The sequence below is a fragment of the Mobula hypostoma genome, chromosome 2 (assembly GCF_963921235.1).
Source record: "Mobula hypostoma chromosome 2, sMobHyp1.1, whole genome shotgun sequence".
Taxonomy (NCBI): Eukaryota; Metazoa; Chordata; class Chondrichthyes; order Myliobatiformes; family Myliobatidae; genus Mobula; species Mobula hypostoma.
In genome coordinates, this window is record NC_086098.1 from 176,226,261 (window position 1) to 176,242,896 (window position 16,636).

Genomic DNA, 16,636 nt, shown 5'->3' on the forward strand with positions numbered 1-16,636 from the left:
GATAACTGAGTCACAAAGATTGAACAGCTTCAAATTTTAATTACCATCGCAGAGAACTGAGAAGATCAAATGATTGCTTTGACAAACTTAACTCTTTACCTCAGAAACCATTTCTTCGGTAATATTCCCGGTGTAAAATGCTGAAGCACCCTCCGTGCCAATCGCATTTAAAGTGGCCGCCAGATCCAAGCGTTTCATGAAAGACCCTGGCTGCAGTGGTTGCCCATACGGCAGGAAGATTTCGCGGAAAATCTCCGACATATTTTTGTCCTTTACTTGATCAATTGCTTTAGCTAGAATCATGGAAGCCACAAGAATATTAGTCTGAAGGTAAATAATTAAATATCAACTTTAAAATATTCGTCGAAAATGGTACATTTGATTTATAGCCCAGAGAGAGAATGACATACTGAGATTTTAAATTTTCTTACAACCTTTATAAATACATAGCTGGGAATGAACTACTGTCAAGTTATTGAGGCTCACTTGATTAGCTCATTAAACTGGTTAATTGTTAAACTGTGTGGGCACGTGGCCAAGTGGTTAAGGCATTGGACTAGTGACTTGAAGGTTGTAAGTTCGAGACCCAGCCGAGGTAACGTGTCGTGTCCTTGAGCAAGGCACATAATCACACATTGCTCTGCGACGACACTGGTGCCAAGCTGTATGGGTCCTAATGCCCTTCCCTTGGACAACATTGGTGTCGTGGAGAGGGGAGACTTGCAGCATGGGCAACTGCTGGTCTTCCATACAACCTCGCCCAGGCCTGCGCCCTGGAGAGTGAAGACTTTCCAGGCGCAGATCCATGGTCTCACAAGACTAACGGATGCCTTCTTCTCCGTTAAACTGAATGTTGGAACTACTGTACGTCTTCTATTCTTGCCTTATAATTGTTCTTCACTATCTCATCTACTCACTTCTTTTGTTTGTCAGAAGGCAAGGTTAGGAGTGCATAAATGCAATATAATATTTACTAGACTTATTTGTTCCTTCATTTCTATAGCAACATTTACCCATGACATCACTAAACCCATCCGTCAGATCAACAGTGCCTGCTCTGAACTTTCCTGCTGCCTTGCGTGGCTACCTAGGATGCCACTCCTTCTGACATTCTGGTCTCCACAGTCAGCAACCTGCTTAAAGTCTTGATGCCCGTGACAGTCTTCAAGTCTGATTGAGAACCAGACCCCACATTCAAGATGGGTGGCAAGGCAATGTAACGGTTAGCATAACGCCGTCACAGTGCCAGCGACCCAGGTTCAGTTCCGTCGCTCCCCGTGACCGTGTGGGTTTCCTCCGGGTGCTCCAGTTTCCTGACGTTCTAATGACATACGGGTCAGTAGGTCAATTGGTCAATTGGGCAGTGCAGGCTTGATGGGCCACAAGGGCCTGTTACCAGGCTGCGTCTTTAAATAAATAAAGATTCTGTGCTTTCTGAGGAATAAGAACAAAAAAATCAGGGAGTAGGAATATAGCGTAGCCCTTCAGACATTTTCTGACAAACAATAAGGTCATAGCTGGTCTTCTACCTCAATACCTTATGTCCCTCGATATCTCCAACATCCAGAAATCAGATCTCAGTTTTGGAAGCAGCTGGATGTGAATCCCCCATAGCCCTGAGGGGTAAAAGCTTCCAAAATTTCATGACCCTTTCAGGGCATTCATATCACCCTCGAGCAGCTCTCTGCATCTCCCTACAGAAGTCTGCTTCAACCCTCCGTATCTTGTAAAATATTGTCACCTCCCCAAGTCTCTTTGTGGACTGAACTTTATTCAAAGCCTTTTATCTGTCGGATGCGCACAGAACAGATGGATCTCCTGCCCTCTGTTCTAGCAGCCTGTTGTACTGAATCTCACATTGGAAGAACAGAAGTCATACTTACCAAGTTCCTGACTGACATTAAAACCTTCCTGTGCAAATTTTGATGCTGAAGACATTAACTCAGACCAGGAGATTCTGAGGAAAGCAAGAAGTAACAGTGAAGTAAATGCACAGGACAAACATTTTCCATAGTAATTAGCCAGCACTTCCCACTGTAAATCGCCATGTCAATGGTACTGGAATGCTTGGCATAATACTATAGCGCAAGCAACCTGGGTTCAATTCCCGCCGCCGTCTATAAGGAGTTTGTACGTTCTCCCCGTGACCGCGTGGGTTCCCTCCAAGTGCTCTGATTTCCTCCCACATTCCAAAGACATACAGGTTAATAGGTTAATTGGTCACTTGGGCATATTTAGAAGGCATGGGCTTGTTGGGCAAGGAAGGTCTGTTACAAAGAGCGAGTCTCTCGAGAGAAACACAATGAAATCTAAATGACTCTTGTTAAACTGAATTAACTAATTCAGATGCTCTAAAATCATCATCGCCCCACACTCGCTGGCGCCCCGCACAGGCCGGAGAGCTCATTACAGTGTCAGGGGTGCTGGTACACAGGGACATTTAAGACATTCTTAGATAGGCACATGGATGAGTGAAAAATGGGGGGCTGTGTGGGAGGGGAGGGTTAGATTGATCTTGGAGTAGGATAAGAGGCGGCTCGACATCGTGGGCCGAAGAGCCTGTATTTTGCGTAACATTCTATGTTCTCCCGGGAGAAACCCACATGGTTGCAGGCAGAACGTGCGAACTCCACATAGACAGCACTCGAGATTAGGATTTGGTGTAATATTTACCTGCCATAGAGTTGGTGGGCCTGGTGAAATCCTCGTATCATACCTGGGATAGCTACCAAGAGACCAGGCTGCACAAACAGGGAAATAAGATATTATAATGGAGTTCTTTCAGTTCTAATCCTCCTCTGCAAAACATTTTTCCATGTAAAATTGAGGGAAGAGCACCGTTGCCCTTGGACATTTCTTTAAGAGGAATCAACAACTTTTAGTTGCTGCAACAAGAGGTAAAACTTTGGTGCTGGAATTGACTTAGGATTGTCACAAATATAAAACGCTGGAGGAACTCAGCAGGCCAGGCAACAACGATGGAAAGGAATAAACAGTTGACATTTCTGTCCTCGTGAAGGGTCTTGGCCAGTAACACTGAGTGTTTATTCTTCTCCATAGATGTTACCTGACTTGAAGTCTTCCACCAGCAATATGTGTGTGTGTGTGTGTGTGTGTGTGTGTGTGTGTGTGTGTGTGTGAGAGAGAGAGAGAGAGTGTGAGTGTGTGTGAGAGTGAGTGAGTGAGTGTGAGTGTGAGTGTGAGTGTGTGTGTGTGTGTGTGTGTGTGTGTGTGTGTGTATGTTTTGCTCTGGAATTCCAGCATCTGCAGAATGTGTTTATTATTGTCACATCTACAGCGAAAAAAAATTAGTTTTGAAAGGCCAAGGAGACAATATGGCCATTGAAACATGAAGCAGGGATTGGTAATTTTGCTCAGGTTAAGGAAGAGACGAGGACCATGAATCGCAAACAAGATTGAAGTACAAACTCAAGGCTTCAAACAGAAGTCGATATTTATCATGAGCTCTGTATTTCTTCAAATGTCTGACAACCAGTAAAATTATTAACACAAGGAATTCAGCAGTTACTGGAAATCTTGAGTAACACACACAAAATGCTGCAGAAACTCAGCAGGTCGGGCAGCATGTATGGAAAGGAATAAACAGTTGATGTTTCAGGCTGAGACCCTTCTCTCTCAAAGCCTGGCTTGCTATACATTTCTGTGATTTTGTATTTTATTTCTGATCTCAAACATCTGCAGTATTCTGCCTTTGGAGGGCAAGCCAGGTGCGGACAGCATCACTAACCTTATCCTCCCAGCCACGTGTGAGCATCTGTTCCTCGGCCTCTGCTGGAGCCGTCTCCCTGAAGTCAAAGATGAAGCTTTCATTCTTCCTGATATCATGAACTAACATGACTCCACCCCTGAAAGAAAAGACATCAACCATCAGAAGCCGCTGTTACCGCAACACACACAAAATGCTGAAGGAACTCAGCAGGTCAGGCAGCACCTATGGAGAGGAATAAACAGTCAACATTTTGGGCTGAGATCCTTTATCAGGATATCTTCACTGCACATTTGTTACAGGCAAAAAAAGGTGAGTACCTGAACATATTTCAAGCTTCTGCGTTGTCAAGGTAACAGACATGGACGACTTCCAGGTATTTTTTCACCTGTCAACATTGGATGTCAGTGCTCCCACAGAAGGGACTATACTCTGTTCTGGTATGGCATTGTTCCTTAAGCTAATACCAAAAGGACATCCATTTCTATATCTCAAAGTCAAGTTTATTGTCAAATATACAAGTGAATGTATGCTCAGGTGCAATGGAAAAACCTGCAGCATCATCAAGCCACTTAACATCAGATACAAACACTCACAAAAAAAAATGTACACAATCTTCACAAGATAGAATGAAAAGCAATTCCATTGTAGTACAAAGAGAGCTGAGGTACTGATTAAGGTTGTGCCAGTTAGTCCAAGAACCAACTTTAAGGCTTTATAAGGCAGTTGTGAGGCCTCACTTGGAGTATTGTGAACAGTTTGGGCCCCTTATCTCAGAAAGAGTGTGCTGACATAGGAGAGGGTTCAAAGAAGATTCATGAAAAAGATTCCGGAATTGAAAGCTTATCATATGAGGAGTGTTTGATGGCTCTGGGCCTGTACTCACTGGAATTCAAAAGAATGGGGGGAGGATCCAATTGAAACCTGAACACCAGAATGTTGAAAAGCCTCGATAGAGTGAATGTTTCCTATGGTGGGGGAGTCTAAGACCAGAGGACACAGCCTCAGAATAGAGAGGCGTCCTTTTTGTAGGGAGATGAGGAAGAATTTCTTTAGGCAGAGTATGGTGAATCTGTGGAATTTGTTGCCACAGGCAGCTGTGGAGGCCAAGTCACTGGGTACATTTAAGGCAGAGGCTGATAGATTCTTGGTTAGTCAGGGCATGAAGGGATAAGGGGAGAAGACAAGGAAGAGATTGGGGTTGAGAGAGAAATGGATCAGCCATGATGAAATGGCGGAGCAGGTTCGATGGGCCAAATGGCCCAATTCTGCTCCTATATCTTATGGGCTTATGGTCTAAGGAACAAGTGGTTGAAGGGAAGCAGCTGTCCTTGAATCTGTAGAACAGAGGAACAGGGCCTTTGTCCCACAATATTGTCTCCAACTAATTAAATCTAGTCAGACGGATAGTGGGGATCTTCAATGACAGATGTTACCTCTTGAGGCAGTGCTTCATGTAGATATTTCTAATGGTAGCCGGATTATGTTACAGATGTACTGGGTTGTGGCCACTACTCTCTGCATCTTCTAATGTTCCTGAACATTTGCATTGGCATACCAGACCTTGATGCAACCAGTCTGGATTCTTTCAACAGTACAGTTCAGTTGTATGCCAAACCTCCTCAACCTCCTCAGAGAAGAGAAAGATAGCACTGCTCCCCAGTGAATGCCCCAGAATTTAAAGCTCCTGACTCTCTCCACTGTTGAACACCAATGTTGTTTCTCTATGCCACCACTGAAAAAAAGTAACATCTTTCTGCCATTTACATTAAACTACAGGCTGTTGTGGCGTGAACAAAGTCACCACAGGGACACTGAAGTTAGAGGATATTTAAGTGTTTTTTCCCCAACAAAATCGAGCAGCATGGTATCATATTGAGACACTCTTGGAGGAAGAGGCCTCTCTCAACCCAATATTACATGCCATTTTTATCTGCTAAAGATCAGAGGCAACAACAGGACAATTCTATGGTTATAATGTATCTACAATGCTTCCCTTGAATTACATATAGTTCTCAGACACATCCTTCTTCATACTCACACTCCAGACACCCAAAATGAATGTGATCCTCTCTCTGGATTCATGCAGACATCAATTCAATGGGTGTTTCCTGGTTTGTAATCAACCCCAGTCTGCAGCTCCAGGGAGGCTTTTGTTCAGAGCTGCATTTTAAGTTCGATCTACAATCCACATTCAAATCTGAAGACCGGTTGCTGCTGAAATTAATATTTGCCATATAGCCCAGCTCCAGTATACAACCTAACACTGGCCTCTTTGTGCTGAGCCGGAATGGAAGAGGGAATTTCACATTAAATGTTTACAACGCAACTTTGCAAAGTTCTTTTTAAAGACATATAGCCCTCTTTGTAGAACAACAATTCTGCGAAAGAGTAGGAGCATTTCTGTTATTGACACACAACACCACCTACCCTCCAATTCCAGAGCTGTGGGGATGGATAATTCCGAGGCATAACGCAGACACAATAGATGCATCCACTGAAGAGCCTCCACGATTCAGTATTTCAGTACCAACTGCAGAGCAATGGGCCACATCTGTAACCACTGCTCCTTGGTGAAAGATCTGCACAGAAAATGAGAGGAACATGGAGTCATAGACACAAAACTTCCTTTGTTTTGTGGACTTTTTACAAACTTTGCCAAATCTGGTAGATTCTCAATAAACATAATGGTGAAAAATGTCCTAAATGCATTCTGACTAGTATGCAGTAAGAATGCCAAAACTTGTGTTTTGTTTTGGATCCCTTCATGTCTAGGGGTCTTCTCCCTTATGACTATATGTGGCAGCAGTTGAATTTCACAACAATTAGAAATTTGTGGCACAGAAGATGGCCATTGAGTACATCATATCTACATGGCTGGAAGGCTGTTGCTGGATCTAATCACCTTCAAGCTCAAGGCTTGAAACTCCATTGGGTGATCCAGGTACGTGTTAAATGTGAGGTTGTTTCTACTTCTACTCATTCTGAGATTAGACTCCCACCACACATTGTGGGACAAGATTTCTTCTAATCTTTCTTAAATCTATTCCCTTCTCCCTCGTTTGACCACACTTTTAAGAGAATGAAGACCCTCCTTTTAAACTCAGTATTCACACCCTTTCTACTGCTCCAGTCAGGCTGAGAACACATGGTACCATGTTACTGGATAAGCATCCAGAGATATGGACCATCTGGAAACAGTTCTTATCCCGTGAATGGCAGATGAAGAATTTAAATTCAAGAAATTTAGTTCTGTGGCACTGTGTGCGGTGGCTCTGCTGGGTTCAATCCTGTCCTGGGGTGCTATCTATGTGGAGTTTGCTGGTTCTCCCTGTAAGTGTATGGATTTCATCCAAGTGCTCCTGATTCTTCCTGCATCCCAAAGACATGCAGCTTGACAGGTTAACTGGCCACTGTAAATTGTCATTTGAAATTAAATGAATGGTATGATGTAAAGAATGGATTGCAAGACCCTAAGAAGACAGTAAAAAAAAATGCCGAGAGGATTACAGGGTTCTCCCTCCCCCATTCGCGACATTTACCAGGAGCAATGTAGATGAAGGATCCCTACCGCCTATCCCACAGTCTCTTTAACCCTCTACCATCAGGGAGGTGGTACAGGAACATCGGGGTTGCTAAACTGGGTAACAGCTTCTTCCTTCAGGCTGTGAGACTACTGAATACCCTGCCACCACTGAGGTCTCGTCACTAGGACAGCATGCTGTTTACTCTATACTCTACTGTTTTGCCTGTGCAGCACATTACATGCATTTTCACTAACTTTTTGGGCTAATATTTTGTTTTATGCGCTGTGTGTGATACATGTTTTGTGGTCCAGAGGAACATTGTTTTGTTTGCTTTTTATATATGTACTGACAGATAATAATAAATTGAATTTTAACTTGATGTTTGGGGAATTGATGGAATGTAGGGAAAATCGGATTACAATAGCATTAGTGTAAATGTATGGCTGATGGTTGGCATGGACTCAGTGGGCCGAAGGGCCTGTTTTCATGCTGTATCTCTCTGTGAGCTATGAATTAAATCAATATGGAATAAGCACATCAGTATCAATAATAGTGACCATAGACTGTTGTGGAAAACTCTGCTAATTCCCAAGGTTCTTTGGGGATGAAGATTTACCATTGTGAAGCAGTCTGGCCCATATGTGGCTCCAGGCTGATTCCCAGCGGGCCACTTGGTTCAGAGCCTAGGCAATGAATGCTGGTCTCTCCTGTGATACCCACATCCTGTGTACAAATGAGTTTTTACAAAATCCTGTGCTGTTGTCAGTGCTGCCCTCCAGTGTCTGCTCAGCAGAAAACAAGCTATATTGTGTTCGACTTCAGACTGCTGCAATATCCATGGACTCAGGGACTTGGGTAATTTTTTTTTTTAACATGACTGTATTTTACTGCATTCTTTGTGCTCTGTGTTGTTCTAACTATTGGTACTATGTTTTGAACCCCGGTCCTGGAGAAAAACTGTTTCGTTTTGCTATATTCATGGGTATTCATATATGGTTGATTGACAATTAAGCTTGAACTTGAACTTGGGTAGCAAGACAGGTTAAACTTTGACCCTAATCGTCCTCTTGGGTTGAAACAATCAAAAACAATATTTTGAGAGAGAACATGGGCGTTTGTCCTGATTGGTATCTTAGCTGATACTGAACCCTCAACATTAGCCGGCTTAATTAAGCCACACTGTTGTTTGTGGGACTTCTCTGTGTACAAATTGTCTACCATAATTACATCAGTACTAATGTATTTGACTGGCTAATTAGCATGTCCAGAAATCGTGAAAAGTGCCTGATCAATCGCAATGGAGTGTTTTTGTGGTTAAGAATGAATAGACACCTGTGGGTCTCCAAAATATATCTGCAAAATCAAGGCGATGGTGACTCCGATTGCAAATGTTAAACAGGCGGTGATGATGATGGTCAAGCCATCCTGGCGACAGGCGCAGTCACCAGAAAATGGATCCTTGTTGGTCACTCGCAGTGGCGATATCTCCTGACTGCCCATCTCAGAGGAGGAGGAGGGCAGGCGTTGCAGGCGGGCTGTTTTCAGGAACAGGTCAGGATCTACAAGAGAAAAGAGCGAGCAGACAGAGTTGTTCTTTCATATTATTTTATATTTAGAGATACAGTATGGTAACCTGTGCCAACCAACTGGCAGGGGTGTTCAAAGACATTTCACTGCTACAGCCAGAAGTTCCCACCTGCTTCAAAAGGGCAACAATTATACCAGTGCCCAAGAAGGGCGGCATGAGCTGCCTTAATAACCATCATCCAGTAGCACTCACACCTACGGTGAAGAAGTGCTTTGAGAGGTTGGTTAAGGCTAGAATTAACTCCTGCTTCAACAAGGACCTGAACACACTGCAATAGAACCATAGAATCATTGAAACTACAGCACAGAAACAGGCCTTTTGGCCCTTCTTGGCTGTGCCGAACCACTTTCTGCCTAGTCCCACTGACCTGCACACAGACCATATCCCTCCATACACCTTACATCCATGTATCTGTCCAATTTATTCTTAAATATTAAAAAAGAACCCGCATTTACCACCTCGTCTGGCAGCTCTTTCCATACTCCCACCACTCTCTGTGTGAAGAAGCCCCCCCTAATGTTCCCTTTAAACTTTTCCCCCCCTCACCCTTAACCCATGTCCTCTGGTTTTTTTTCTCCCCTTGCCTCAGTGGAAAAAGCCTGCTTGCATTCATCTATCTATACCCATCATAATTTTATATACCTCTATCAAATCTCCCCTCATTCTTCTACGCTCCAGGGAATAAAGTCCTAACCTATTCAACCTTTCTCTGTAACTGAGTTTCTCAAGTCCCGGCAACGTCCTTGTAAACCTTTTTCCTTGTAAACCTCCACAGCGGACACGATCTCATTGGCTTTTCATGCAGCCTTGGATCACCCAGACAATACAAATACCTATGTCAGGTTGCTGTTTATTGACTATAGCTTGGCATTTAACACAATCAGTCCTACAGTTCTGAATGAAAAGTTTCAGAACCCAGGCTTCAGTATCTCCCTCTGCAACTGGATCCTCAACTTCCTAGCCGGACTGGAAATAACACCTCCACCTTGCTGACAATCAACACTGGCGCACCCATTGCTCTACGCTCTCTACACTCATGAGTGTGTGGCTAGGCACAGCTCAAATGCCATGCATGATTGTTGGCAGAATTTCAGATGGTGATGAGAGAGCCTAGAGGGCAAGATATATCAGCTAGTTGAGTGGTGCTGCAGCAACTACCTTGTACTCAACATCAGTGAGACCAAAGAGCTAATTGTGGACTTCAGAAAGGGTAAGACGAGGCATCACACTCCAGTCCTCACTGAGCGATCAGAAGGGGAGAGAGTGAACAATTTTAAGTTCCTGGGTGTCAACATCTCTGAGGATCTATCCTGGGCCAAATGTATTGATGCAGCTACAAAGAGGCACAACAGTGGCTCTGTTTTATTAGGAGTTTGAGAAGATTTGGTATGTCACCAAAAACACTTGCAAATTTCGACAGATATACCATGGAGAGCATTCTAACTGGCTGCATCGCTGTCTGGTATGCGAGGGGTGGGGGGAGGGGGGCTACTGCACTGGATGGAAGCAAGCTGCAAAGATTTATAAACTTTCTCAGCTCCATCATGGGCTCTAGCCTCCACAGTATCCAGGACACCTTCAAGGAGCGATGTCTCAGAAAGGCGGTATCCATCATTGAGGACCGCCATCACCCAGGACATGCCCTCTTCTCATTGCTACCATCAGGAATGAGGTAGAGAAGCCTGAAGGCAAACACTCAGTGATTCAGCTTTATCCCACCATCCATCTGATTTCTCAGTGGACATTGAACCCATGAAACCTACCTCACTAATTTTTTTAATTTCTATTTTGGCACTACTTAGTTAACTTGAGTATTTATACATATATTTACTGTAACTCACAGTTTTTTTCTTCTATCATGTATTGCATGGTACTGCTGCCACAAAGTCAACAAATTCCGTGACATATGTAAGTGACGTTCGACCTGATTCTGATTCTAATAATCAGGCCCATGCTACCCAATTCCATCTACGTGACCGATTACCCTACTAACCGGTACGTCTTTGGACTGTGGGAGGAAACCAGAGCACCCGGAGGAAACCCACATTGCCATGGGGAGAACATACAAACTCTTTGCAGACAGTGGCAGGATTGAACCCAGGTCGCTGATGCTGTAATAACACTGTACCGAGTTGATTTGCTTTAATTGATGATTGAATTTCTACAGCAGGCAAGATAGAAACAGAGAAAAATATTAGGGATGGGCCAATCAGCCTCTCGATCCTGCTCCACCACTCTGCCTGATCCTCTGCCTCATCTCAGAGGATCTATCCTGGGCCCAACATATTGATGCAGTCTCAGGCTGTACTTCATTAGGACTTTGGGAAGATTTGGTCTCTCACCAAAGACTAGCAAGTTTCTATGGAGGATCACTACAGGCTGCCAAGGCTTGTAGATTCATCATGGGCACAAGCCTCCCTGCCATTGAGGATGTCTTCAAAACACAGTGACTAAAGAAGGAGGCATCCATCATCAAGGACCATCACCACCCTTACTACAAGGAGGAGCTAAAGTGCCTGAAAACTTTTTATAGGAAGAGCTTCATCCCCCTCTGCCAACAGATTTCTGATCAGTCCATAAACCCAAGAACACGCCTTCATTAGTCCTCTTTTGCACTCTTTTTTTTTGTAACTTATGGTAACTTTGTATGTTTTGCTACCACAAAACAACAAATTTAACAATATATTTCAGCGATAAAAGGACTTAATTCCTGCTCCCTTCCCTTTTGTGTCAAGGAATCTGTCTATTTTCTCAAATGTATTCAGTAACTTGGCTTCACATCCCTCTATGGTACAGAATTCCATGGGTTCTCCGTTTTCTGTGAAGACATTGCACCTCTTGTCCTAAATGTTTCTTGGCCAACATCTTGACACTGCCAGTTTGTGGGACTGATTGCTTTGTGAGAGGAATTATAAGATTTCAGAATCAATAGGCTGTTTTTTTCTCTCCAACTTTCTGATCAAGATAACTGAATTGTGTTTTTCAGTAGATGAAACACACAGAGAATATGAGACGATAGGGAGACAGATTTATTTACTACACGTCATGTCCAAAGCTTCTTTCCCGTAGCTGTCCGGCTTCTCAACAAAACTCACTCAGGTGTAATACCCTAAATGTCTATAAACAACATTGGTTAACTCAGAGGTTCCCAACCTCTTTTATGCACATTTACCAATACCATGAAGCAAGTATTGGTTGGGGACCCCTGCATTAAATGGTCTTTCCTACCCTTCTTGCTCTGTTAATAATCATTTAATCTCTTCATATGTTCACAATTATTTAAGTTTGATTATTGATGTTTGTACATGTAACCACTCCGCTGATTGTTCACTATTGTCTTGTAAATTGTTGGCTGCCATCGTGTTGCCTGTTATAGTATTGTCCTGTGTTTTATGCCTGCCACCAAACCACAATCAATTCTGGTCTGTTTCACACACTGGCAATAAAGTGATTCTGATTCCGATTTCTTGGAGATACAGAGCAGAACAGGCTCTTACGATCCCCCGAGCCGTGTCGCTCCGCAACCCGTTAATTTTAACCCCTAGCTGAATCACAGGACACGTTACATTGATCATTTCTCGACTGTGGGAAGAAACCGGAGCAGCCAGAGTAAACCGACATGCACGAGAAGAAAATACAAATTTTCTTCCAGAGTTCATCAGAATAGGACTCTGAGCTCCTACGTTCCCGAGTGGTAACAGCATCGCGCTAACCACAACACAACCGTGGCGACAGATGGTCAGAGTCCAGGGAGATGGATAAAGGTGAAGCCCAAAGGGAGGACTGCTGACAGAGCCTGGGAGGAAGGACGCAGGTACACATCAGGGAGGAAGGATATCGGTTCAGCCCAGAGAGGGGGATGCACAGGTGCGCCCAGAGGTGGGGGAACACACAGGTGCGCCTGGGGGGGGGGGGAACAGAGGACACACGGGTGCGCTGGGGGGGGGACACGGGTGCGCTGGGGGGAGGGACACACGGGTGCGCCAGAGGGGGGGAATATGCAGTACATGGTCAGGTGAAGCTAGGAAGTAAATCAAAGCTTATTAATGTAGTGTTTGTTCTTCTAGATACATCACAAATCATAAAAGTACCTCGGTTATTGAAAGTATTGCACAATACTATGCAGAGAAATAAAGATAGTAAGAGAGCTGCACAGGTACCAAATCTCTAAAAGGAGAAAGAGGGAGAGTTTTGGGGGAGGGAGAAAGAGGGGGGATGGCCGAGAGAGCGAGGAGGGAAGGAGGAGTGTGTGAGGGATGGAAGGAGGTGAGGGTGAGGGGTGGAAGGAGGTGAGGGTGAGGGGTGGAAGGAGGAGAGAGTGAGGGGTGGAAGGAGGAGAGAGTGAGGGGTGGAAGGGGGAGAGAGTGAGGGGTGGAAGGGGGAGAGAGTGAGGGGGAAGGAGAAGAGTGTGAGGGATGGAAGGAGGTGAGGGGGAAGGAGGTGAGGGGGAAGGAGGTGAGGGTGAGGGGTGGAAGGAGGTGAGGGTGAGGGGTGTAAGGAGGTGAGGGTGAGGAGTGGAAGGGGAGAGTGTGGGGGAGGAGGAGAGTGTGAGGGGGAAGGAGGAGAGTGTGAGGGATGGAAGGAGGAGAGAGTGAGGGATGGAAGGAGGAGAGAGTGAGGGATGGAAGGAGGAGAGAGTGAGGGGGAGGGAGGAGAGAGTGAGGGATTGAAGGAGGAGAGTGTGAGGGATGGAAGGAGGAGAGTGTGAGGGGGAAGGAGGAGAGTGGTGAGGGGGAAGGAGGAGAGTGGTGAGGGGGAAGGAGGAGAGAGTGAGGGATGGAAGGAGGAGAGTGTGAGGGGAAGGAGGAGAGTGTGAGGGATGGAAGGAGGAGAGTGTGAGGGGGAAGGAGGAGAGAGTGAGGGGGAAGGAGGAGAGAGTGAGGGGGAAGGAGGAGAGAGTGAGGGGGAAGGAGGAGAGAGTGAGGGGGAAGGAGGAGAGAGTGAGGGGGAACCATACAACCATACAGACATCCCACCTCTCCCGGAAGTTCTGGGAGTCTCCCGCATATTGATAGTGACTCCCTGATACCCGCAAATTATATACAATGTCCTGGAAATTGAATTTTTTGAGAGCGAGCGTGAGAGAGAGTGAGAGCGAGAGCGAGAGAGCGAACACGAGTGAGAGCGACCCCAAGAGAGAGCGCGAGAGCGAGAAAGCAAGCGCGAGAGAGCGAGCACGAGTGAGAGCGACCATGAGAGAGAGAGAGAGAGCGTGTGAGAGAGAGTGAGAAAGCAAGCGCGATAGAGAGAGAGCAAGAGCGAGAGAGTTCCAAAAATTCAGAGTGGCAGTGTTCCAAAAAAATATAAAACGTACGTCACCCCAGACTACCCTAAAGTGTACCCCTGCCTAATAGGGGTCAAAATAATGATAGTGTTGCTCGCTGCACTGTTTGCAACAGTGAATTTTCTGTTGCCCATGGTGGGTTAAGACTGTACAAGACATGTTGAGGTGAGTTTAACAGGTGTCAATCGTTCATTAGCATAGCTAATGTTATTTAAACTAGCTGGCTAGCTGCTAAGGAGCTACTCTATTGCAGACATCCCATCTCTCCTGGAAGTGTCCCGCAAATTGATGGGGCTACCTCCCTGAAATGAGTTTTTGCAGGGTGGGATGTCTGACCATATAACAATTACGACATGGAAACAGGCCATCTCGGCCCTTCTAGTCCGTGCCAAACTCTTACTCTCACCTAGGCCCACTGACCTGCACTCAGCCTATAACCCTCCATTCCTTTCCTGTCAATATAGCTGTCCAATTTAACTTTAAATGACAACATCGAACCTGCCTCAACCACTTCTGCTGGAAGCTCGTTCCACACAGCTACCATTCTCTGAGTAAAGAAGTTCTCCCTCATGTTACCCCTAAACTTTTGCCCTTTAACTCTCAACTCATGTCCTCTTGTTTGAATCTCCCCCATTCTCAATGGAAAAAGCCTATCCACGTCAACTCTATCTATCCCCTTCATAATTTTAAATACCTCTATCAAGTCCCCCCTCAACCTTCTACATTCCAAAGAATAAAGACCCAACTTGTTCAACCTTTCTCTGTAACTTAGGTGATGAAACCCAGGTAACATTCTAGTAAATCTTCTCTGTACTGTCTCGATTTTGTTGACATCTTTCCTATAATTCCGTGATCAAAACTGTACACAATACTCCAAATTTGACCTCACCAATGCCTTGTACAATTTCAACATTACATCCCAACTCAATGCTCTGATTAATAAAGGCCAGCATACCAAAAGCTTTCTTCACCACCCTATCCACATGAGATTCCACCTTCAGGGAACTATGCACCATTATTCCTAGATCCCTCTGTTCTACTGCATTCTTCAATGCCCTACCATTTACCATGTATGTCCTATTTTGATTAGTCCTACCAAAATGTAGCACCTCACATTTATCAGCATTAAACTCCATCTGCCATCTTTCAGCCCACTCTCCTAACTGGCCTAAATCTCTCTGCAAGCTTTGAAAACCTACTTCATTATCCACAACTCCACCTATCTTAGTATTATCTGCATACTTACTCATCCGATTTACCCAATTCATCCAGATCATTAATTTATTCTTTCTTTTCAAATCTTTTTATTGTTATATACAGGAAAAATAACATGAGTACATCGAAGTAACAACACTTACAATGCCTCAAAAAAAAATTATCTTAAAGATTAAAAAAATTTGTGCTAACAAAAAAAAACCCTACTTAACAGAAAAGAGAGGAAAAAAGAAGAACCCATTAGGTATACAACCCCAGAGTCATGCATCATACAAAAAGCTTCTAAAAATAAACATCAAACCACCAGGAGATCATTCTGTTATATGACAAATAACATTGGACCCAGTACAGATCCCTGATGCACACTACTAGTCACCAGCCTCCAATCTGACAAACAGTTATCCAACACCACTCTCTGGCATCTCCCATCTAGCCACTGCTGAATCCATTTTACTACTTCAATATTAATACCTAACATTGAACTTTCCTAACCAATCTTCCGTGTGGGACCCTGTCAAAGGCCTTACTAAAGTCCATATAGACAACATCCACCGCTTTACCCTCGTCAACTTTCCTAGTAACCCCTTCAAAAAATTCAGTAAGATTTGTCAAACATGACCTTCCACGCACAAATCCATGTTGATTGTTCCTGATCAGACCCTGTCTATCCAGATAATTATATATACCATCTCTAAAAATCTTTCTATCAATTTATCCACCACTGACGTCAAACTCACAGGCCGATAATTGCTAGGTTTACTCTTAGAACCCTTTTTAAATAATGGAACAACATGAGCAATACGCCAATCTTCCGGCACCATCCCTGTTTCTAAAGACATTTGAAATATTTCTGTCAGAGCCCCTGCTATTTCCACACTAACTTCCCTCAAGGTCCTAGGGAATATCTTAGCAGGACCCGGAGACTTAACCACTTTTATATTCCTTAAAAGCTCCAGTACTTCCTCTTCTTTAATCATTATAGTTTCCATAACTTCCCTACCTGTTTCCCTTATCTTACACAATTCAATATACTTCTCCTCAGTGAACACCGAAGAAAAGAAATTGTTCAGAATCTCCCCCCCCCATCTCTTTTGGCTCCACACATAGCCGTCCACTCTGATTCTCTAAGGGACCAATTTTATCCCTCACTATCCTTTTGCTATTAATATAACAGTAGAAACCCTTGGGATTTATTTTCACCTTACTTGCCAAAGTGACTTCATATCTTCTTTTAGCTTTTCTAATTTCTTTCTAAGATTCTTTTTACATTCGTTATATTCCTCGAGCACCTCGTT

The 16,636-nt window shown here is 44.2% G+C and overlaps 1 protein-coding gene across 1 annotated transcript in view; it reads right to left on the bottom strand.

The window, feature by feature from the left end:
• Positions 1–16,636, bottom strand: part of LOC134342697 (glutathione hydrolase 7) — a 69,985-nt gene that overhangs the window by 33,759 nt on the left and 19,590 nt on the right. The window contains exons 3-8 of the mRNA XM_063041138.1: positions 8,587–8,813; positions 6,158–6,309; positions 3,749–3,866; positions 2,674–2,741; positions 1,884–1,957; positions 100–293 (exon numbers count right to left, since the gene is read on the bottom strand). Coding sequence (XP_062897208.1) covers positions 100–293; positions 1,884–1,957; positions 2,674–2,741; positions 3,749–3,866; positions 6,158–6,309; positions 8,587–8,813 — 833 coding nt within the window. The remainder of the gene's footprint in view (positions 1–99; positions 294–1,883; positions 1,958–2,673; positions 2,742–3,748; positions 3,867–6,157; positions 6,310–8,586; positions 8,814–16,636) is intronic.